At 38.3% G+C, this 23,253-nt stretch overlaps 1 protein-coding gene across 1 annotated transcript; it reads right to left on the reverse strand.

Moving 5' to 3' along the window:
- Positions 1 to 2,940: 2,940 nt before the first annotated feature.
- On the reverse strand, positions 2,941 to 23,030 carry LOC101681553 (nephrocan-like). The gene is made up of 3 exons (XM_004740083.3): positions 22,830 to 23,030; positions 12,927 to 13,828; positions 2,941 to 3,799 (listed from the first exon to the last, which is right to left on the reverse strand). Exons 1-3 carry the CDS (start codon positions 23,016 to 23,018, stop codon positions 3,352 to 3,354), a joined length of 1,539 nt encoding a protein of 512 aa, XP_004740140.1. The 5' UTR covers positions 23,019 to 23,030; the 3' UTR covers positions 2,941 to 3,351.
- Positions 23,031 to 23,253: the final 223 nt, after the last annotated feature.

The raw sequence follows: 23,253 nt of genomic DNA on the forward strand, positions 1-23,253 counted from the left end.
GGCCCCTTCTCCTACTCCGGTGACACTCAACCTACACCGGCCTTCTGGGATCACGAAGCACCATCTCAGTCTATAGTTCATCGTTCCTCTGAGTTTTACCTGCCCTGTAGCTCAATGTTGCCCTCTAGCGGCCTTCTCAGAGTAGTAGCTAAATACCTGATCTTTAAAAAACTCTAGGTAAGTGTAAAAATGTGTGATAGCGAGGCTTTAAAGTTTCCTAATCCTTTTCTACTTTGTCCTCCCCCGCCTTTACCTTTTTCTTATTTCTTTTTTTGTAAGTTTATCAATAAACTTAATCAAGAGCCCAAAACTGAGATAGCGTAAGTAGGTGGGTAGATACATACATGCGTTATATGTACATTTACATACTGTTATGGACGGAATTGTGTCCCCCACATTTCTTATGTTAAGCCCTAACCCCCAGTGTGATTGTATTTGGAGATAAGACTTTTAGGGAAGCAATTAACATTAAATGAGGTCATAAGGGTGGGATCTTAATCCAATAGGACTGGTATCCTCATAAGAAGAAGAGACACAATGGGGCACCTGGGTGGCTCAGTGGGTTAAAGCCTCTGCCTTGGGCTCCAGTCATGATTCCAGGGTCCTGAGATTGAGCCCCACATTGGGCTGTCTGCTCAGCAGAGAGTCTGCTTCCTTCTCTCTCTGCCTGCCTCTCTGCCTACTTGTGATCTCTGTCTGTCAAATAAATAAATAAGATCTTTAAAAAGAAGAAGAAGAGACACCATAGATCTCACTTTTTCCCAGTGTGCACACGCACATGAGAAAAGACCTTGTGAGCAAGAAGGCAGTGGTCTACAAGCCAAGAAGAGGGGCCTCACCAGAAACCAACGCTGATGACATCTTAACCTTAGGCTTCCTAGCCTCTAGAACTGTGAGAAAATACCAGCTTGTGGTATTTTGTTATGGTCACCAAAGCAGATGAATTCACGTATCTAATGGAACAGTCTAGTATTCTGGACATTGTTTGTGAGGAGAGTGTCCTAAGTGAATCTTAACATCAAATTCTGTAGTAGGAGTACTGGATGAAATAAAAAAAACAAAAACAAAAACAAAAAACAGATGCAGTCAAGTACTAGTTCTGCCATTTTCTATGTTTATGAACTTGACCTTGACTTCACCCCTCTGAGACTGCATTCTCACGTCTGTAAAAGACTAGATTCTTTCTCAAGGCCCTCATACCTTGGGAATTCTGACTATTAATACCCAGGCAATGGCAGTGGGCAAAAATTATTATATATCACAAATCATTGGTTTTTCTCAGAATGGTAGGTCTGACACATTACAAGAGTTGAAACCCATACAATAACATGAAAAGTGATCTATGAGTTCCTTTATTTCTGTATTTCTGGGCTTTATGTAGTTGGGATACCTGTCAGTGTGTCAAGGAATACTAACAGCCACAGTGAAAATCAAGCTCCTTTTCAAGGAATGTCCATTTCATAAAGATTTTGGGAGAAGAAAACGTGGACATAAAGCAATAATACAAATTCTGCATAAAATTTGAAAACATGACACTGTAGAGAAAGTTCAAGTTTCTGGTAGGCCTATTATTCATCCGTTCAATCTCTACTATGTACTTTCTCTGCCTTTAGGAGCATTTTGGTGGAAAAACTCTCAAAAATAAATACAATAGGGCACCTGGGTGGCTCAGTGGGTTAAGCCTCTGCCTTCATCTCAGGTCATGATCCCGGGGTCCTGGGATGGAGCGCTCTGCTCAGTGGGAAGCCTGCTTCCCCAATTCTCTGCTTGCATCTCTGTCTACTTGTGATCTCTGTCTGTCAAATAAATAAATAAAATCTTTAAAAATAAGTAAATAAACAGATGACTCTTACCATTTAGAAAAGGAGCCAATTTAGATGGGGTTTTAGATTTATACCCTAATAGATCATATTTATAAGTTGAGGGACAGAAAAAAAATTTTCTACAGTCACACCTCTATCCCTAGGCAGGCAACTCTCAAAAGAATGCAGTTCATCAAAGGGAAGGGGGTGTCGGGATTGTGGTCCACGCAGGGAACCCCAAATGTAACTCAGATAGGAACATCCACCTTATATAAGGGGAAAGTTTACAATTCCTTTTTTTGGTTTTCCCTTGATAAGTCTTGCTAAGACTGTCAGGCCAGACCTACTCTCCCAGCCAAGGGTGAATATGTGATCGGAGTTAGGCCAACTGGCCTCTCCTTCTGAAGATATGAATGTGGAGAAGACAACACTGATGATAGCGGGACCTCTTCATTCTACACAGAGAACCTGGAAGAAGCTGAGGGCTTCTCCATTATGTCCTTCTGCTTAGGGCCCTGGAGCAGTTCTTATCCCTATTCTCTCCAGATTCTTCAGCTTTTCCTTTGATTTTAGGAGCTAGACCCAATCTTTCCAACACTTTCTTTCCTGCTTAACCTGGAGTCTGTTTCTATTGCTTAGTCAAAAGCCTGTAGTGTAGGACTGCAAGAACCAGCTTCATACCCAGAAGTCATCACCTTACGTGATAAAATGAACTACTCTATTTGCAGGAAGTTAACCAGGTGGCAATTTTATGTGGCATCGTTATTTGTGTAGATTTCAGTATAGAACACAAATGACTTTTTAAGTGGAAGGAATCTCACATCTTTTTACCACTGTCCCTTTCCCTTTCCTCCCCCACCTCAACTTACCTTAACTCTCAGTTCATTTTTTTTTTAAAGATTTATTTTATTTATTTTACAGAGAGAGAGAGATCACAAGTAGGCAGGGAGGCAGGCAGAGAGAGAGGGGGAAGCAGACTCCTGCTGAGCAGAGAGCTGATGTGGGGCTCTATCCCAGGACCCTGGGACCACGACCTGAGCCGAAGGCAGAGGCTTTAACCCACTGAGCCACCCAGGCACCCCACTCTCAGTTCATTTTTAGAAAAAAACAAAAAAGCAACTTACAAAAAGAGTCCTACATATCTAAATTTATTGACTATTTCTGCTTAAGAGATGGAACACTATAAAACTTTTCCTGGAATGCAGAGCATTTTTAAAGCAGTGAAACTACTTTGTGTGATAATACAGTGATAGATACATGTCATCATACATTTGTCCAAATTCCCAGAATGCACACCACCAAGAGCGAACCCAGGTGCAAACTATGGACTTTAGGTGGTGATGATGTGTCCATGCGGGTTCTTCAATTGTAATAAATGTCCTGCTCTGAAGGGGAATGCAGAGATCAGGGAGGTCATGCATGTGTGGAAGTAGGAGACATATGGGAAATTTTTATATCTTGCTCGCAGTTTTGCTGTGAACCTAAAACTGCTCTAAAATGAAGTCTATTTTAAGAAAACCTTTTTCTAAACTGTAAACAAAGCTCATACTTAATCTATTTCATAATCATAATCATCATCATCAATGTTGATTCTGATGCTGGAGTGCTCTTCTGGTTTTGGTTTCTTTTTGGTCTCTTTGTTTTTCTCCGTCAGATGTAAGTGATGCTCACACTGTCTCATGATCTTCTTGGAGGACATCCAGCTCTCCCCTTGTCGTTCAGCTGGTGCAGCACATTGTCCTCCCCTCACATCTGTGCCCTTGGCCTTCAGGATCTCCCTCGCTCTTACGAGACTGCAGGTGCAATTCCACGGATTTCCATCCAGATACAGGTGTCTGAGGCGAGGCAACCCCTCCAAGACTTTGAGGTCTAAGGCAGAAATCCTGTTGTTCCTAAGGTTTAGAACCTGAAGTTTCTTCAGATCCTTGAGCTCCCTCTCAGCAATATCCTGGATGGCATTGCCTTTTAGGTCCAGCCTGGCTAAGGTCTCCGGAAGCCTGCAAAAGCATGGAAATAGGAGGGGAGAGGAACTCAGAATAAGCAACACCAGCCTTTTCTGTACCGTTGTGTCCTGGTGGAAGCTAGAAAACAAGCTACGTTTTGAAAAATTAAGTCTTCTGTATAGGCCTTTAACCTTTCTCATAGGTCTTGTCTTCTAACCCTCAGAGTGTTCTTGTTCCTAGCCATAAGACTCTCTCATTTCTTGTCTTGTCAAACAGGATCAGGTAAATCAATAAGAAAGAACATTGCCAATTTTTATGTGGCAAAGGTCATGAGTCCATAATGTATAGGAGAAGTAAAAGTATGGAATAAAAACATGAAAAGGTGTGGTTCTTCATGAATATAAAAGGCAACGAAAAAAATGATGCAATGTTTTATGTATGAAATTAGAACATGGTTTTGGTTTTAAATTTTAAAATGTATTGCTCCTGAAGGTGTTGGAGGTAAGAACTTAAACTCTGTTGGTGGAAGTGTAACTTGGTACCACCTTGGAAATAATTTAGTAACACATATCAAATTTAAATAACATCATGTCTTTCAACCTAGGAAATAGTAGAAGCAAACAAAGTTATTTACAAATATGTTTGTCACATATTTAATTATATTTACACTAGAAAAAAGGATAAAGACTAATGCCCACTAATTTGGAAATTAAGAGATAATAGATTATTATGTGACAACAAAAATCATGTATTTAAAAATATTTTTAAATCCTAATCCTAGGAGAAAGCTTTTCTAACTATGACTTGAAAATCCAGAAGCTATAAAAGATCAGTGAATCCAATGATCTTTTTTCACACACAAAAAATTGTGTATGGCAAAAGACATAAGAAAAGTCAAAAGATAAATGATAAACTGGGGAAAATATCTGCAACTTATAACCCAAAAAGCTAATCTCCCTAATATGTAAAAGATTCTTAAAAGATGAAAAGAAGGGGCACCTGGGTGGCTCAGTTGGTTGAGCGACTGCCTTCAGCTCAGGTCATGATCCCGGAGTCCCTGAATCAAGTCCTACATCAGGCTCCCAACTCCATGAGGAATCTGCTTCTCTCTCTGATCCTCCCCCTTCTCATGCTCTATCTCTCATTCTCTCTCTCAAATAAATAAATAAATAAATAAGATCTTTAAAAAAAAAAAAGGTGAGAAGAAAAGGTTTTAAAATGAGACTTAAAAATGGGCAAAAGGCATGAATGGAAGTCCACATAAACAGGAAAGCAAAGCTTTTAAGTCTTCAAACATACTCAGAATAGAGAAATGAAAAAATAAAACCACACAGAGATGCCATTTCTCACCTACCAGATTGGTTAAAAAAAAATTAAAAAAAAATTAAAAAAAAATTCTTAGCAATACATTCTGTGGACAACGCTGTGAAGAGACAGACATTCTCATACATCACTTGGTCAGACACTAAAATGGCATAACTCCTATGGAGGAGAATTTAGCAAAGCCTAATGAAATAACTTGTGCATTTACCCTACCACCCAATCATTTCACTTCGAAGACTATACTCTGAAGATATGACTCAATAAATATAAAACTGCATATGGGCAATTATTATGGTATTATTTATAATAGCAAAAGACTAGAAACAACCCAGTACAAAGTTAAAAAACTACTATGCAGTCCTAAAAAAAAAAGGGACTCATCCCTAAGAATTATCATAAAATGATTTCCAGAAAGTATTGTTAAAGGGAAAAAAGTAGGAAGTGCAATAGGATGTATAGTCTATCAGTTTTTGTGTAAGAGGGAAATGAGAATATATGTACACATATTTGCTTATGTTGGGTTAAAAAAAAAGAACGATAACCCAGAAGTGAATAAAAATGGTTACTTATAGGAAGTGTATGCATATGGTTTTAATTTTGAATCATGTTAATGTTTTACATGTTCACAAAATGAAAACGGTAAAACAGAATCAAGCCCTAAAATTGAACACAAACAGAAACAAGCATATCTAATTAATCAATCAAATGATGATGTTGGTATATAACCACATAAAAGAAAGAAAAAGTACTCAGACTGAATATCCTTCATGGATATATCTAAGCCTTAGACATTAAGGACGAAAGGATCTGCAAGGAAATTTCTCTTACCACGTTTATTATTCATACTGCTGTTAGTAATGAAGTTTTGAAACCTTTTTTTAATGAAGTAAGTAAATATATTCATATCATTAAAAACCAAGATTTCATTGTAAAAGAAAAGATACAAATATAAAATAAGAAAAACTCTCTAATGTTAAATATGAACTAGAGGTATTAATGTGAATTCATCACTTTAAAAATATATTTTCTAGGGGCGCCTGGGTGGCTCAGTGGGTTAAGCCGCTGCCTTCGGCTCAGGTCATGATCTCAGGTCCTGGGATCGAGCCCCACATCGAGCTCTCTGCTCTGCGGGGAGCCTGCTTCCTCCTCTCTGCCAGCCTCTCTGCCTACTTGTGATCTCTGTCTGTCAAATAAATAAATAAAATCTTAAAAATATATATATATTTTCTAGTTGTGCATACTGGAAGGATCTCGAAGTAATATTACACCCTGATACCAATGCTACTCCAATAGCCTAAGCACACTGAGCACCCAGATCTTAATTTCAGAATTCCAGTTCCCACTTAAAAGAAGCAAGGCTTCTTAGAGAAATGACTGTTTCCATGTCTGGGGCAAGGTAAGCCAGAACGTCTGAACCAGACTGCAATAGCATGTTCAAAGATTAATGGGACATCCATCAGGATGGATAGCTGCTATTAAAAATCCAGAAAATAAAAAGTGTTGAGGATGATGTGGAGAAATTGGAAGCCTGGTGTGCTGTCAGTGGGAATGTAAAATGGCGCCAGCACTATGGAAAACAATATGAGGTGCTTCCCCCCAAAATTAAATATAGAATTACCACATGATCTAGCGATTCCATTCTGAGTATATACATAGAAGAACTGGAAGCATGATTGGTCTCAAAGAGCTATTTACGTATTAAATAATATTATACAATATTTACATGTTGTATACCCATATTGAATTCACAAGAGCTGAAATGTGGAAGCAATCTGAGTGTCCATTGATGGGTGAATGGATAAGCAAGATAAAATATGTATGTACCATGCAATATTTAGCTTTAAAAAGGAAGGAAATTCTGGTACATGCTACAACATGAATAAACCTTGAAGACATTGTGCTAAGTGAAAAAAGCCGTCACAAAAAAAGACAACTACTATAATTCCACTTACATGACATATCTAGAATAGTCAAATTCATAGAAACAGAAAGTATAATAGTGGTTGTCAGGGGCTGTGAGAGGAGGAAATGAGGAGTTGTTTAATGAATGTGGAGTTTCAGTTTTGCAAAATGAAAAAAGTCCCAGAGAACAACTGCACAACAATATGAAGGGATTTAGCAATATGGCATTGTACAGTTAAAAACAGCTAAGTAAATTTTATGTATATTTTATGACAATTTTTTAAAAAGAGAACTAATAAATTTGTGTCTCATGAACAGAGGGACCAGCTTAGAAGGGATCTCACTAGACAAATTTGGAACAACTTGAGAATAAAAGAGACTAGCAACGTTAAGTGACTGTAACACAGTGAATAAAGTAAGATCCCTTGGGTCCATTGTAATACTTGGAAAAAGTGGAAAAGGGAAAGAACAATCCTCTATGGTGTTAAATAGAAAACAAAACTGAATGATCCCAAGAATATGAAAACAAATTATAGCAAAAGGTCATGAGTCCATAATGTATTTCTTTGAGTCTACTCAAATGGATACCAATTTGAAAAATGTCATGCTAATGCCTATTGATAAAAATTTAAAAAGAATCACAATTGTGAACCTGAACATTTTCCTACTACTCAACAACCCCATATTAAGGGTCATTCTGTTTCTGAAGATAAGAAGGGGAAAAGTTTTATAGGAAAAAAAAAACCTCTCTTTTCATAGAGTGTGAATCCACTGATGCCTTTCGGCAATCAGTGAAATTTATGGTTGTTGTCCCAGTCATACTTTACAGTGTATCCTAAGCTATACACCGCATATACATATGTATGTATTTATGCTTTTGAGTATTTTTTTAAAGATTTTATTTATTTACTTGACAGAGATCACAAGTAGGCAGAGGGGCAGGCAGAGGGAAAGAGAGGAGGAAGCAGGCTCCCTGATGAACAGAGAGCCCAATGCAGGGCTCAGTCCCAGGACCCTGAGATCATGACCTGAGCCGAAGGCAGAGGCTTAACCCACTGAGTCACCCAGTTGCCCCTATGCTTTTGAGTATTCTTTAGTCTTATTTATTTAAAGTGACTTCTTCTTGGTTGGAATAAAATTTACCTTAAAAAGTGGGTTAATTGGGGCACCTGGGTGGCTCAGTGGTTTAAGCCGCTGCCTTCGGCTCAGGTCATGATCTCAAGGTCCTGGGATCGAGTCCCACATTAGGCTCTCTGCTCGGCAGGGAGCCTGCTTCCCTCTCACTCTCTCTGCCTGCCTCTCTGCCTACTTGTGATCTCTGTCAAATAAATAAATAAATAAAATCTTTAAAAATATTTTTTAAAAAGTGGATTAATTTACCAGGGCAAATCACTTCATACATTTTAATAATCTGCTAAATTTATTTTGAAGTCAATCCCCAGGAAAATGTAATTTTGTGCACATACCAACTGATATAAGGTAAATCCCTAAAAGTTATACAGAAAAATCTTACGTATAGCTTCTTTTTTTTTTTCAAGGAAAGATGGACTGTTTACAGATGATGTGGCGGGAAGCAAGTTTCCGTCACCCTTGAAAGTAAAGGGAGAACAACAGAGAAAAGATATGGTAAAGTAAACCAAGAGTCGTCTACTAATTAAGACTCAAGATCTAACTTTGGCCACGCGACTTCAGGTAAGTTATTTAGCTTAAAGCTTCTGATTGTCCACCTTATAGATGAAGGTGCCCAGTACACAGAAATCACATAATAAACATTAGCTAATGAAAATGAGAAAGCCAAGTTTCCTTTTAAACAAATATGATGATCAGTTCTAGGCTGCAGAGCCAAAATGTGTACCTGTTCTTCCTTTTTTGTGTGTGTGTTTTGATGAGCATTATAACCAAAATGACACTGTAAGCGAAATCACTAATATCCTGGTTTTGTGAAATTAGGGCAGTCACTTATGGCTTTGACATAATTTGTCTTTTGAGTCTGATTTATAGAGAAAGGTATCCTTGATTTTAAGACAAACCAGCTTCTAAAAATGATATTTATTCTTTGAGTCTGTCGCTTTTTAGTGTAAAAAGAGGTATCCCATGTTACCAGTAGATGGCATGGGAGCATAAGTAAGATAAAATGTTATGCCTGCGGTAGGTTGTAGAAAGCTATTCTGGATTTGAATTATCCAAATTGTGAATAAAGATAAGATGATGTAACTAATCGTTGTTCTTCGAATTGCAGATTGATAAAATAAGAATGAAACTGCAAAAGTGAGACCCAGGTCTTAGGGTGTTCTAAGTTTTTAAGTGGGTCTAGTGTATTGTTTATAGCAGAGTACATCTCAGGGGCAGGTGATCATGTGGTGGCTAAAATTCCCTGGCTCTGTTAGTTTCGTTTCTTCTTTTTTTTTTTTTTTAATTTTTTCAGTGTTCTAAGATTCATTGTTTAGGCACCACACCCAGTGCTCCATGCAATATGTGCCCTCCTTAATACCCACCACCAGGTTCACCCAAACCCCACCCTTCTCCCCTCCAAAACCCTCAGAGTCCACAGTCTCTCATGCTTGGTCTCCCCCTCTGATTTTCCCCAATTCACTTCTCCTTTCCTTCTCCTAATATCCTCCATGTTATTCCTTATGCTCCACAAGTAAGTGAAACCATATGATAACTGACTCTCTCTGCTTGACTTATTTCACTCAGCATAATCTCCTCCAGCCCATTAGTTTCTTTTAACAATATATGTGTTGCTGGAGTGGATGGGTGTGGGAGGGATGGGGTGGACATTGGGGAAGGTGTGTGCTATGGGGAGTGCTGTGAATTGTGTAAGACCGATGAATCACAGACCTGTACCCTTGAAATAAATAATATATTCTATGTTAATAAAAAAAGAAATTAATTTTTTTAAAATTCCCTGGCTCTGCAGTTAAGCTGTTGTGTTTAATCTAGACTCTCCCACTTACTGATGGTCTGATTTTGAGAAGTATCTTGATACCTCCTTGATACTTAAATGTTCTAGTCCATAAAATAATAGTTAAAAAGTGTACCTACTTTCACAGGATTGTTGTAAGAAGTAATGGGGAATAACACAGAGATATAAATTCACTGTTGGGTTAGTCAGTACTTAACACTAGGTATTATTTTCTATCTCAATTCGTATATTGAGGCAAATATAGTAGATATTTGAATGTATGTGTACCTACAACCATCTACTATTATTTCCTTGGTGAAATCTAAACTGGAGGATGGTAGGCAAAAGAAGGGATTTGTAATTTGTGGTAGGATTTTTTCTTGGAGTAGAGGTATATAGTGATAGCAACTAGAAACAAGTTAGGTAAGCAACTGGCAATGGATAGGTTGCCTGTGTTTATAGTTTCTTAATAGGAATCTGAATTTTAAAGTACAATTTTGTGCATGAATAAGACCCATGCAAATAAGAGTATATTGTTTTAAGCTCATAAATAAAAGTTCTACCAATCAAAAATTTAAAAACAGTATTGAGTTTTAATGCTCTTTGGGAGGAAAATCAAGGAAAAACTTTTCTGGGCCATTCCCATTTTCCAAGTCAAAGAAAAGCTGGGACGTGGGAGGGGGGGTTGATGAGGAATTTAAAAATCACTTTCTACAAAGAACACATTGCTCTCATAGCTGGCCAAGTTCTTTGACTGAACAGACAGTTGTGTTGCTTAATTTAAGCCTCATAGGAAAAGCCCACACTCATCTCATGTCCCTCGCTCATTGTTCTTGCTCATTACTTCTCTAAACCGGCTGCGCATTAAATTCATCAGGGAGCTTTTCAAAAATACTGATGCCTGGGCACAAATCCTGGAGTGTCTGCTTTAATTATTTTGAAGTGAGGCCTGGGCATAAGTATGCTCCTTTCAGAGTTCTCCAGATAATTGTAACATGGAGTCAGATTTGAGAATCATGGCTAGCTCAGGCTTGCAATTCTATTATACAGTCCATTGGGCAAAAGCATTGTGCTTTCTGTAGTCACTTATTAAAACACACAAATGCCCTGGCAGGAGTAAATAATTAAGCTACTTTTCACTCATTAAACTTAGCAGGATTACTCAACCAAATGCTGCTAAAAGCCATCTGAATAGAGCAGTCCCCTGCCTTCACAATTTTGCCAAGGCTCTCACAGCCCCCTGAGAATCCTTGATGACAACAGTCACTTCCCAACCTGTTTTAGGAGTTTTTATTCTATACATGATTTTTTTTTTCTTGGAGTAGGGGTATATAGTGATAGAAAATAAGACTTGAAACATAGTAGAGAAATTATTGAAATATTAAGTATTAGAATCCTAATACACTGCATGTTTTTTGCCTTAGGGTCTTTGTATTGGCTGTTCTGTCTAGAACACTTCCCCCGCCAAACAGCTTCACAGCTAAATCTCTCACCTCCTTCCAGTTTTTGCTCAAAGTTTACATTTTCATGAGAGTTACCATGCTTACCCTATTTAAAATTGCAACCAGCCATGCCCACGCTCCTGAACCTGTAAGCCTGCCCTTTTTTGTTGTTGCTAACTATAGCTCCAAACACCATCTCAGTGTTATATACTTATACATTCTGTTTCTTATTACTACTTCCCTGCTGGAATTTAGGCTGTATAGAACAAGAAGTTTTATTTTTTACTGCACTGATGTATCCCAAGGGCCTGGTAAAATACATTATTTGTATGCACATGATTATGCATTAAAAATTGATTAATTTCAAATAACCCTCAATATATATTTTAAAATACTAATTTCCATTATAAAAATTACTTTCTGGTGTTTTGCATTGGGTTACAGTTACCATGCTTATAATAAAATATCTTTTTTTCAACTAGAAAAAATGAACATCTGTGCATAGCAAAGATAATTTTTCCCTTTCTCATTGATAACAAAATGAAAATAAGTAAATCGAGTGCCACAGGACTGTAAAGAAGCCAAAAGTTGGTATGTTACTTATGAGCAATTCAATAATGATAATCAACAGAGCAAGGGGACTTTTTTTTCCTATAAAGCACCCAAAGGAAAATGAATCCACTGATAGGCATTTATAATTAACCATATTCTCTTTCTAGGAGAATAATAGGGCTTTCTCCTTCTACCATTTTTTAATTTACCTATTTCATACATGTAGAACATGGAATAAAGTTTACCTAAAAAAGGATCAGTTAATGTCAACATGTACATTAATTATCAGTTATGACTGGGTGAGGAAACAGGACAGGAGGCTGGGCACAGAGGGAGGGATATTTGGAAAGAGAAATTAAGTGTCAGAGTATGAGGGTGTGTATGTGCACATGTGTTTATGAGAGAGACAACCAAAAACGCAAGGTGAGACCAACACAAATGGGCTTGCATACCCACAGGCAGACAGAGAAATAAGCAGAGCCACGTTTAAGTCCTTTAAAGATCTCAGTGCTGAGAAGCATATGAGGCCTCCAAATATATAATTCAAAATAAATACAAGATTAGATTATTCACTTGTGATTTTTTTTTCGTAATTGCTATTTCAATGCTGTTAAAAATGTAAATATCTTACTACATTTCCCCTTCGTTTCTTTCTCATAACCTTGTTTTGCTAGTGGCTAAGCACCCAGTGACCCTGTTGCTGGTCCCAGGCCACATACTTAAAAACACATATTTAAAAACCAAGATCTTTTATAAGATCCCCATATTATGTGTAATAGCATACTTCGCCAAAGCAGCATTGCCTATTTTCAACATAGATCTCACTTGCCGGTGTCTTATCCAACAGGCAAGATAAATTAAGTGGGTGCAGGATTTAGTTAGAGAGCTGGAGATTCCAAAACTCTGTCAACAGTCTCTACCTTTGAGCTCTCGGGCACCCTTGACCAAGTCATTTATGTTTGTTCTCGTTTTTTTTCTTGCTTGTCTAATGTGCTTCATTGCCCTGATTTTCAGAAAACATTTAAAGTAGTCACTATAAATAATAACTCCCACTCACCTCAGAGGTATAGACAACAGCAGGTTCTGCTCCAAGGCCAGGTTGGAGAGCTGGGAACACATCTGCAGGGCTCCAGCTTCGAACAAGCTAACAATGTTGTTGTCCAGAAACAAGTGTTTCAAGTCTCGGAGGTCCTGGAAGTCTTGCGCTGTAACTCTCTGAATCAGATTATTGCTAATGTCAAGTTTTTGTAGTTTCGCTGGTAGTCTGAGGGGCAACATTTGAACCTGATTTTGGGACAGCTCAAGAGTAGTTAAATTGGCAAGTATCTGTGCCCCGTCAATGGAGGAGAGTGAATTTTCTGACAGATAAAGATGGGAGAGATGCTCCAAGTGTTTCATATCTCGAAAACTTACCACTTTGAGCTGGTTCCTCTCCATTTTTAAAGAAAGCAGAGATTTGGGCAGATTAATAGGAATTTTAGTCAGAAAGTTACCACTGAAGCTGAGAAATTGCAAAGACTGGAGAGACATGAAGAAGTTGGCTGGTATAAGATGGAGTCTGTTATTCTCCATGCTCATGCGTTTCAGGTGGGGAAGTGCCAGCGGTCTGGCTACAGATTCAATATTGTTGTCATCTAACACCAAACTCTGCAAACTGACAAGAGAGGAGAGTGTGGTGGGAGACAGAGAAGAGATCAGATTGTTTTTAAGTTCAAGGATTTTTAATTTCTTCAGTCCTTCAAAATCGGATCCATGTAGGACATATATTGAATTATCATTTAGTTTTAACACTTCAAGACTGACCGGGAGAATCCTGGGGACTTGTCTTAACTTATTTTTCCAGAGTTCCAAGGTCTTCAAGTTACTCAGAGTTTTGAAAGTGTCATTTTCTACTGACTCTGTTCCACTAGCCAACAGAATAAAATCTTCCAAAGCCAACATTCGGGTGAAGCTGGACATCTGCAAAAAAGTCAGGGATGGGTCACAAAAAGAAAAAGCAGTAAATTAAGATTATTGTCGGGGGTGGGGGGAAATACTCTACACATTATCATTTAATACTAATGATACTTCAGATTTCTCTTCAAGATCTATTTAAAATTATCTCTTGGAAAAGGATGGAAACTCAGGTCCTGACTTTTTAAAGTTTATTTCAGAGAAAGAGAGAGAGAGATTGAGAGAGATTGAGAGCATTAGCAGGGGAAGTGGCAGTGGGGGAAGAAGAGGGAGAAGCAGATTCCCTGCTGAGCCAGGAGCCTGATACGGGGCTCAATCCTAGGACCCTGGGATCATGACCTGAGCTGAAGGCAGCTGCTTAACTGACTGAGCCAGCCAGGTGCCCCATGACTTTTTTTTTTTTTTAAAGATTTTATTTTTAAGTAGTCTCTACACCCAACCTGAGGCTCCAACTCACAATCCTGAGATCAAGCGTTGTATGATCCACTGAATGAGCCAGCCTGGCGCCCCAGGTCCCGACTATTTTTTATTTATGCTTGCTAACAGTCTAAAATATCAAATATACGTTAGGATATTCACACAGTATTGGTAGACATAATATTAGCCAACTTTTGCTAGGTAGTCTCTGACCCAGCAAGTTTATTTCTAGCCAGAAGTGCTACCAAGTTGCACAGTGATTTCTACAATAGGATGCTCTTTGTGGCATCATCTTACAATAGCCCAGAATGGGAATGATCTGGAAATTACTGTCTTCATTTTTCATTGTTTAGATGATTTTTTAATGTTATAAATTACATAAAAATTTTTTTAAGCATTAAAAGTAAAAATTTTAAGTATCCTAGACACTGCTGTCACTAGGATGGGCCTATCAGAGAAACACTTTCAACTCTATTATACTTAGTAAAACTAGCCTAGCCTCCCTCTTCCCTAACCCTCAATTTGCACTTCACTGATGAAAAAGATCCAGGAAGAAACAAACAGGATACATGTGTCTCCATGTCTGAGAGCAAAGATTCCATTTGGCATATATCCCAGACCTAATCTACTCTTCTCTTAGGTTTTAGAAATGATCAAATCTGATAAACTTTCTCCATGGGTTGCAAGTTCAAGCACTCCTATCCTTCCACATATCTGTCAACCTCCTACCTTGCCATCTAGGTCTTCTCCAGGATGACGTAATCCTTGGTATTTAGTTCTTACAGTAAGATCATCTCTAGGCAGAAAGAGGAATTGTTCCAGGTTTTCTTCAGCTTGATAAAGATTCTCAAAATTTTCTGTCTGGTTTAGAATTCAACTGAGCTAAAATTTTCAATGCACAGTGTGCCTGGGCGGCTCAGACAGTTTAGCGTCTGCCTTCAGCTCAGGTCATGATACCAGGATCCTAGCATCCAGCGACTTGGGCTCCCTGCTCCCCAGAGACCTTTCTTCTCCCTCTTCCTCTGCCACTCCCCCTGCTTGTGTGCTCTCTCTTTCTCTCTCTCTCTCTCTCTCATAAACAAACAAACAAACAAATAAATAAAGTCTTTAAACATTTTTTTCCAATGCACAGTTTTATGTCTTTCTATCCAGTTTTTGAATGTTTGACTTAATTATGCAGTTGAGCCCTTCTGTAATACCAATGCATGATTAACACATTCAAGACACGTTAATTTTGCACCACATATTTATTAAAGGTACTTATATCCTAGGAGGACATGTGATGTGAATTATGGTATATTTTAAAGCTTCTCCTAAGATGATACTCCATTGGAAGAATCTCATGTTAAAATTTCCATAAACAGATGTTTTTAATCATAAAAGCTTTGGCAGCTGCCTTGATTTGTGCATTGCTGCTAACATATGATCTTCTCTTAATGATTAGTCAGATGTGTTAGTTAGTCCTAGTCCCAATATTAATAGTATTTTTTTCTTGCATTTGTTGACTATCTGCAGGTGCCAAGTGCTTTTTGTTAAAAACAAAACAAAACAAAACAAAACAAAACAAAAAACCCCATACACGTCCCAAATGGAGTCATTTCTCCCCACCCATGACAGCAAAGACTTAATTACAGTTTTAACCTCTCTTAAGAATGTGAATTTTAACAGTCAACCTGAAATTTCCTGATCAGCATTAGTTACATAATCATCATTATAAAAACCCTGCCCTTCCCTTATTCTCAAAAGGAACTTGACCTGACTTGAAACCATCCTTACTTACTGTTTTCTCAGTAACTCCCTTGCTCTACCCTAAAATCCTCCCATTTGATAACAGCTTCTGGGAGCATAGCTCTGCCTGCTAGAGGAGATGCTGCCTGATTCATGAATAGCTTACTTATTAGATCTTCCAAGATACTCAGTTGAATTTTGTTTATTAACAGTACACTATCACTAATTCTTCTAATAACACTGCAAATTTGCTAATATCAAACTTAAACGAGTTGAGAATTTCAGCAAGGTCTGCTGAACTCTAAACAGACTGAACTCTTAACGCTAAACTCTTTCTTCCTCACCTTACCATCTTCTCTTGCTTCTGGTCTACAATTAATGTTTTTCAAAAAAGACAAAATCTAGACATAAATCATAGAGATTTAGAAAAGCAGAAATTTTGGATATTATCTAATTCAAATCTCCTATTAAAGGGATGAAGAATTTCAGCCTCCCCACCAAAAATGAAAAGACCTGCCCAAGACTGTTCTTTAATATACTTTTCATTTCTAAATGCCCTTTCTAACCTTTCTTGCATATAAAGTTAGAAAAGACTCTAGACATAGATCTTCACTTCTTAGACTGCTGATCTTCCATAAGAACTTGGTGCTATTAATAGTTCCACTTTTGTCTGAGTGACTACAAACCCTAAAAGATTGCTGAGTATGCAGCAAGTATCAGGGCTAACATGGATCCAAATGGGCTGTTTATCTGGGGACCAAAGTGTCATTTCAGAGGTTCAATTTGTCTTCATTTCTACTCGTCCAGTGTACAGACTGGCATAAACCATTGACATAGTTGATGTTCTTAACGGAATTTTCTTTTGGTAAGCATAGAGACCTTTCTTTTTTCTTTCTGTCAGTCAATGCAGATTACTTTGGGTTATTACTAATTAAAATGGTTACCATCTTCTTGGGACACCTGGCTGGCTCAGTCAGAGGAACATGCGACTCTTGATCTCAGGGTTGTGAGTTGGAGCCCCACATTGGGTGTAGACATTACTTAAAAATAAAATCTTTTAAAAATGGCTACCATTTTCTAAGTATTTACTATGGTTATCTTTGTAAAGTCCTGTGTGTAAGCATGATTATTCCTTTTTCGGAAAGGGAAACTGAGGCTTGAGGAGATAAAATATCTGGGCTTAGTGTATCTTGCTAGCAAGTGGAAAAATTGAGCCTCCAACCCAGATTTATCTCATACCAACACACATATTTTTATTTTAACCTCACTCCTATGACATGCATTTAGCAGAAGAATATAGAATTCTGACACCACAAACAGTGGGGAAGATACTTATTTTCAACTTTTCCGTTGAATTTACAGAGCAGAAAAAGGAAAATAATTCTGCTAGACCAGTTTTTCCATTTCCCTGGACTAAGCTGAACTGTGCTCAGGAGATGTAAAAAAGAGATGCTTTTGCCCTCGAGCTAACCTTGAGGCTATGTGAGTTTTTTCAATGTTGCTTAAAAAGCAAGGCAAGTAGGGCTTGGTGTTAATGATTAAGTGTAGGAAGTTTAACTAAGTATAATTCCCTCCACACATTTTTACAGTTTAGTGAATCTAAGATATATGTAGATAAAAGTTATAATAAAATTCAAAAAATGAAAAAGAAGCAAGAAAAGTAAAATGAGGTAGACCAGAGAAGCAAGGGCTGCTGGCTTCCTTCCTCATGACAGGCTTTTTTTCCAGTTTCTTCTGGGTGGGTCCTGCTGCAAGCATTAGAGGGCCACAAACCTTTCTTGGGTTGCTTATAGGTTCAATGTCCACATGATAACCGAAATACCCTCATAGTTAGAGGCTCAGACGTGTGTGCACCAGGCCAATAAGTAAAACAATATTGGAACTTTTTTCTGATCATCAATATACTTGTTCTCTGTAAATAATTTTAAAATTCTGGCAAGTATGGAGAGAATATAAAAATAGTCCATAATCCTCCCACTTGGTGATCAAGTCTGTTTATGTTTCCTACCCAGGAGGAATCTGAAGTAGCTTTTCTCCTTCTACTGAAGATGTAAAGAACAATCATTTTAATTGACTGCCGTCCTAAAGGCACTCCTATTTGTCCTCTAAAGGTAGGAGCCAAAACTGTAAAATTGTTACTAGAAAATATAGACATAAATTTTCATGACCCTGGGTTTGATAAAAGCTATCTTAGATATGACACCAAAAGCTAAAGTGACATACACAAAGAATAGTCAATGGAACTTACTGGAAATTAAAAACCTGTGCTTCAAAGGACGCCATTAAGAAAATTAACAACAGTAACAGCAAACAACCATAGAATGGGAGAACATTTTCTCAAATAATAGATCTGATAGGAGATTTGTATTTAGAAAATACAAAGGACTCTTACAACTCGAAAATGAAAAGACAAAGAACCCAATTTCAAAAAATGGGCAAAGGATTCATAGAGACATTTTCCCAAAAAAAGATATTAAGTGGTCAATTAGTGCACAAAAAGATGCTCAACATCATTAACCTCTAGTGATAGAAAAGTCAAACCACAGTGAGATTCTAACAGACACTCACTAGGATGGTTATGATCCAAAAAAACAAACAAACAAAAAAAAAACAATAAGAAGTGTTGGCAGGAATGTGAAGAAACCAGAACCATCATACGTTACTCTAGGAATACAAAACAATGGAGCCACTTTGGAAAAACAATCTGGCAGTTCCTCAAAATGTGAAACAGAATTACCATATTACCCAGAGATCCCACTCTTAGATATATACCCAAGGCAGATGAAAATATATATCCACAGAAAAACTTGTACATGAATGTTCTTTGGAGCATAATATCTAAAAAGAGGAAACAACCCAAATGTCCACCAACTGATAAATGGATAAACAAAATGTGGTATATACATAAGGTGGAATATTATTTAGTCTTTAAAAGGAAGGAATTTCTGACATATGCTACAACATGGATAAACCTTGAGGGCATTACTTTAAGTGAAAGAAGCCAGCGACAAGAGACCACAGGTTTAGGGGGAAAGATTTGGGCATGTTATTTTGAGATGAAATACATATATGAAGAGGTCCAATAGGGAGCTGGATAAGTCTGAAACATGGGAGGAAGGCATGAATTAGAAATTCAGTTATGGGAGCCATCATTACTTACATAAAGTGAAGTCACCTAAGCAGACTGTACATAGTAAGAAATGGCATGGCTGAGGACCGAGACTCCCCGGAGAAGCCAAAAAAATAAGGGGCAGAGGAGGAAAAGAAACCTACAAAAATGGCAGAAAAGAACTATCAGAAAGGAATCATGAGGACATAAAAGTGTGGTGCCATGGAAGGCAAAAGAGTAAGAATTTCAAGAAATATGAATGACCCAAGGCCTTAGAAGGAATAGTGGTTTAACTGTTTGGAGTAGGTAGAAACCAGACAGTGGTGAATTAAAGAATAAATAGGAGGTAAACTAGAGACAGTAAGTACAGAGTATCCTTTTACAGAGTTTTGCAAGTAAAGAGAGACAGTAGCAGGAAGAGACAAAGAGAGTTAAAATTATTTTATTTTGTTTTATTTTAAACATTTATTTATTTGAGATTTATTTATTTATTTAAGTGGTGGGGAGAGGGAGAGGGAAAGAGAGAATATCAAGCAGATTCCCCACTGAATGTGGAGCCAAATGCAAGGCTCAATCCCACAATCCTGAGATCATGACATGAGATAAAATCAAGAGTCCAACATGCAACCAGCTGAGCCACTCAGGTGCCCCCAAATAATTTTATTTTTATTGTAACGAGAGGGGCCTATCTATTTATAAGCTAGAATAAGGCACTAGTAAGGAAAGAGAAACTGAAGATATGGGTGTGGGGAGAATGATGGAGCAAGCTTCAGGGGGTGGCAAAGAAGATGGACTCCAGGGGATGAGTGGGACGCTGCCTTGAGCAGAAGAAGGAAGATCTCATCCTCTCCGCCTGGAGGAAAGAGTTTGCAGAACTGAATGGAGACAAGTTAGTCCACAATGAGCAGAAGTTGAGTTTTGTTAGGATTAGTCAATAAAATGGGATGCCAGCCACGGGTGAGAATGAAGATAGTAGAAATTGAGAACATAACCCAAACTCTACTGAGGTTTTAGAAGATGTTGATGGAAGGTAGGAAAGCCTGACCAAGAAGAATTGAAAGGATTGATGACACTGAAGACCCAGATGAGGTCAGAGACCTTAAATTTGCAGTATTTCTACAAATCTGTGAATGCTCCAAACCACACACTTATACATACATATGTGTAGAGAGGTGGTGTGATCCTCTCCAGCAGCATCAGGCTATCTAAGTATAAGAGAAACAAGAGAAAATGATCACCATTATTTAAGACTAAGACTTTGCGGGATAGGTGTTGAGATAATTTATTTGGGGGATGCAAAAAAAAAAAAAAAAAGGAGGGGATGGGAAAGAAGATGATAGGAAATAAACTAATGATCTGAGAAAAACGGGTTGATGTACGGTTAGAAGTCTCCACGAGGTGACAAGAGAAGTGCAGAATATGGCAGCTGAAAGCAAGGAAGATAATGATCAGAGAATGGGGGAATTGAAGATTTCTGAGTGGAGGAGTTTCGGTATAATAATTATGATATCACCAAGTAGATGGCTGTAGTGAAGTGGAAATGTAGATGGATACTTTATTATCAGCTCAGGGAATTCTAATGAGCTAGGACACTGTACCCTGGTGGCAACAAGGAGATGCAGGGCTCAGGATGGAAAGCAAGACCAGAAGCCAGGAGGGAAGGGGCTGAGGCACAGTATGAAACAAAGGAAGAAGAAACAGGAGTGCTACAGTCCGATGGCATGCACCTCAAACAAGCAGGCAGCTTTACAGATGAACGGATAATGAAGGCCTTCATGTCTCAAGGGCAGGAACTGTGAATTTTTTGTCTTTTATCCCCAGTCTCAAACACAGCATTCACAGTCCCAAACACAAATTACACAATAGAAATATTTTAAATTGTGAGGCGTTTGCATGTATATGTGTAGGGTGTACACGTGTGTTTGTATGTGGCATGTGCGTATATGTATGTGTGCATATATATATATGTGTGTGTACATATGTGTGTAATTTCTATTGCTTTAATCTGAAGATATTCTAATGTTTATTTCTTGGAATACAGGCACCTGATTCTGTAGAACATATATCATATTCACCAATAACAGCTAAAAGAGATGTATTATTGCTTAGAGCTTTTTATTTCCTTCCCAAAACAACCCTGTCTTTCATCAACCTCTCTGCTAAAACTGTCCTTCCAAGAGACCATGAACTGGGTTGAAGTCAGGGAAGTGGCAGTATTGCCATTCATTGAACATAAACCAATGCGCTCATTCAGTAAATGAATCTGATGAGAGGTGTAATTTCGTCTTCCTGGCTGCGAAGCAGCAGTGTAGGATCATTACCGAGCTTAGCTCACACTTTAGCTCTGGGCATCTCAGGCCTCCAAAACAAATATTTAAGCATCTTACTACTGGATTACAGGAGGAGAGTCCACATGTCCACTAGGCAATTTTGCTTATTGAGCCTTGAAATCAATACCATACCACATACTTTAAACTCTCCGTGTTTAGGTGCACCTGCATTCGAATTTCTTAAGCAGACGAAAAGGGATGGGGTCTCTATGTGGAGGGAAATTACAGCCACCTGTGGACTCTCTGCACCTGTCCCACAGAGATGTATTTCCTTCTCTTGGGATTTGGTTCAAGGAGGCAAGAACAGTGACCGGTAAAGACAAAATCAGATTGACTTTTCCAGGTAAAAAGAGTCAGGGATCACCAATCTAACCCAAACTTCTTACTTCAAAAAGGTAGAAAGTGAGGCCCAGGGATTTTTTTTTTTTAAGTGTTTGCTTAAGATGATTATATCTCTGGCTAGGGGGAAACCTAGGATAAGGACCCTTGTCTTTCTATAGCTTCCAAAATATCAAAGGCCCAAACCAAAATTCCTTTGTATTATAAAAGCCAGACAAATCTATAGCACTCTTTGCACTCTGACTAGCTTGGCATAAATGTAAAAGTCAAAATTAGTTCATAGAACAGGGGTGTCTGGGTGGCTCAGTGGGTTAAGCATCTCCCTTCAGCTCAGGTCATGGTCCCAGGGTGCTGGGATCAAGCCCCACATCTGGCTCCTTGCTCAGCGGGGAGCCTGCTTCTCCCTGCCTGCTGTTCCCCCTCCTTGCCCTTACTCTCTGTCTCGCTCGCTCTCTGTGTGTCAAATAAATAAATAAAAATCTTAAAAAAAAAAAAAAAAAGAAGTTCAAAGAACAAGTACTGCAATAACACGCCAAATCAAAAACACGTATTTCCTCCGTAGATGTTTCCATAAAACCCCTGATGTCTGGCACATGTGTAGGGTCTGCTACAAATAATTCTCACATGCTGGGGTTCATCTGGATAGTCTTACAATGCTCTAAGGAATACCTGCTTTCTATGGCACAAACAAAACTCCTTTTTTTATCCCCCGAAAGCACTCATTGTCAATTCCAAGGATAGCGAGTAGCTATTGGCTCTCAAGCTCTCTTTGTTAAGAAAGAGCCACTTCTTTACTTGTACTTTGCAACAACATAATTACACTTTTACAAACGTAAAAATTGAAATAAAACATCATGAATGATAGATTCTGATGGTTTTTGACTGAGTCTCTAAAAAGAAATACCCAGAGGCATATACCCCTCTCAGGAGTAAAGGGCAAGCAGATAGTTAGTCCAAGGATCGCAACTTGATAACCACCACTTTTAAGGGTTGATCATTTAAATCAAGCCTCCCAGCCCCACCGTCCCCCCTCACCCTGCCTCAAAAAAATAAGACTGCGGCAACTTGAGCATGGAATGGTTACCTGAAGGTGTGGAATTTTGCTGTGGCTAATGTAGAGCTTCTTGGTGGTGGAAGGAAGAGCGGACGGCACCTCCGTTATCCTGTAGCATTGCACTGACTGCAGGGAATCACAGCTACATCTGCTGGGACAGGTGGGATGGAAACCATCACTAAGAGAAAGCAAAACAAGGAAAGCATAAAGCAGATGCATCTTCCCAAACGAGGCCTCCCAGGCAGCAGGCGAGTGTTTAGGGGATGTCCCACTCTTTATATCGTGAAATCTGATAATAGAATCTTATGAATGTGTACTCTGTCAATGTAAGAAGACAGGAAAGAAAAAAATTCTCAATTCACCTGGGTTAAAATGTTAGCAACCATCACAAAGGGTTTAAACATTGATAAGCTGCCTTAATATTTGTAGGTGAGCAAAACCCTCTGTTATTTAT

This window comes from Mustela putorius, unplaced genomic scaffold (genome assembly GCF_011764305.1).
Source record: "Mustela putorius furo isolate JIRA1106 unplaced genomic scaffold, ASM1176430v1.1 tig00003983_pilon_pilon_pilon, whole genome shotgun sequence".
NCBI classification, from domain to species: Eukaryota; Metazoa; Chordata; class Mammalia; order Carnivora; family Mustelidae; genus Mustela; species Mustela putorius.

What these genes read in the sequence shown, in the direction of transcription:
- LOC101681553 (XM_004740083.3), bottom strand. Translation starts at nt 23,018, where the DNA reads ATGCATCTGCTTTATGCTTTCCTTGTTTTGCTTTCTCTTAGTGATGGT. An exon ending in GCAAAATTCCACACCTTCAG is followed by an intron (nt 13,829 to 22,829) that starts GTAACCATTCCA and finishes ACTTTTTTGCAG; the next exon opens with ATGTCCAGCTTCACCCGAAT. An exon ending in CTGTTGTCTATACCTCTGAG is followed by an intron (nt 3,800 to 12,926) that starts GTGAGTGGGAGT and finishes ATGCTTTTGCAG; the next exon opens with GCTTCCGGAGACCTTAGCCA.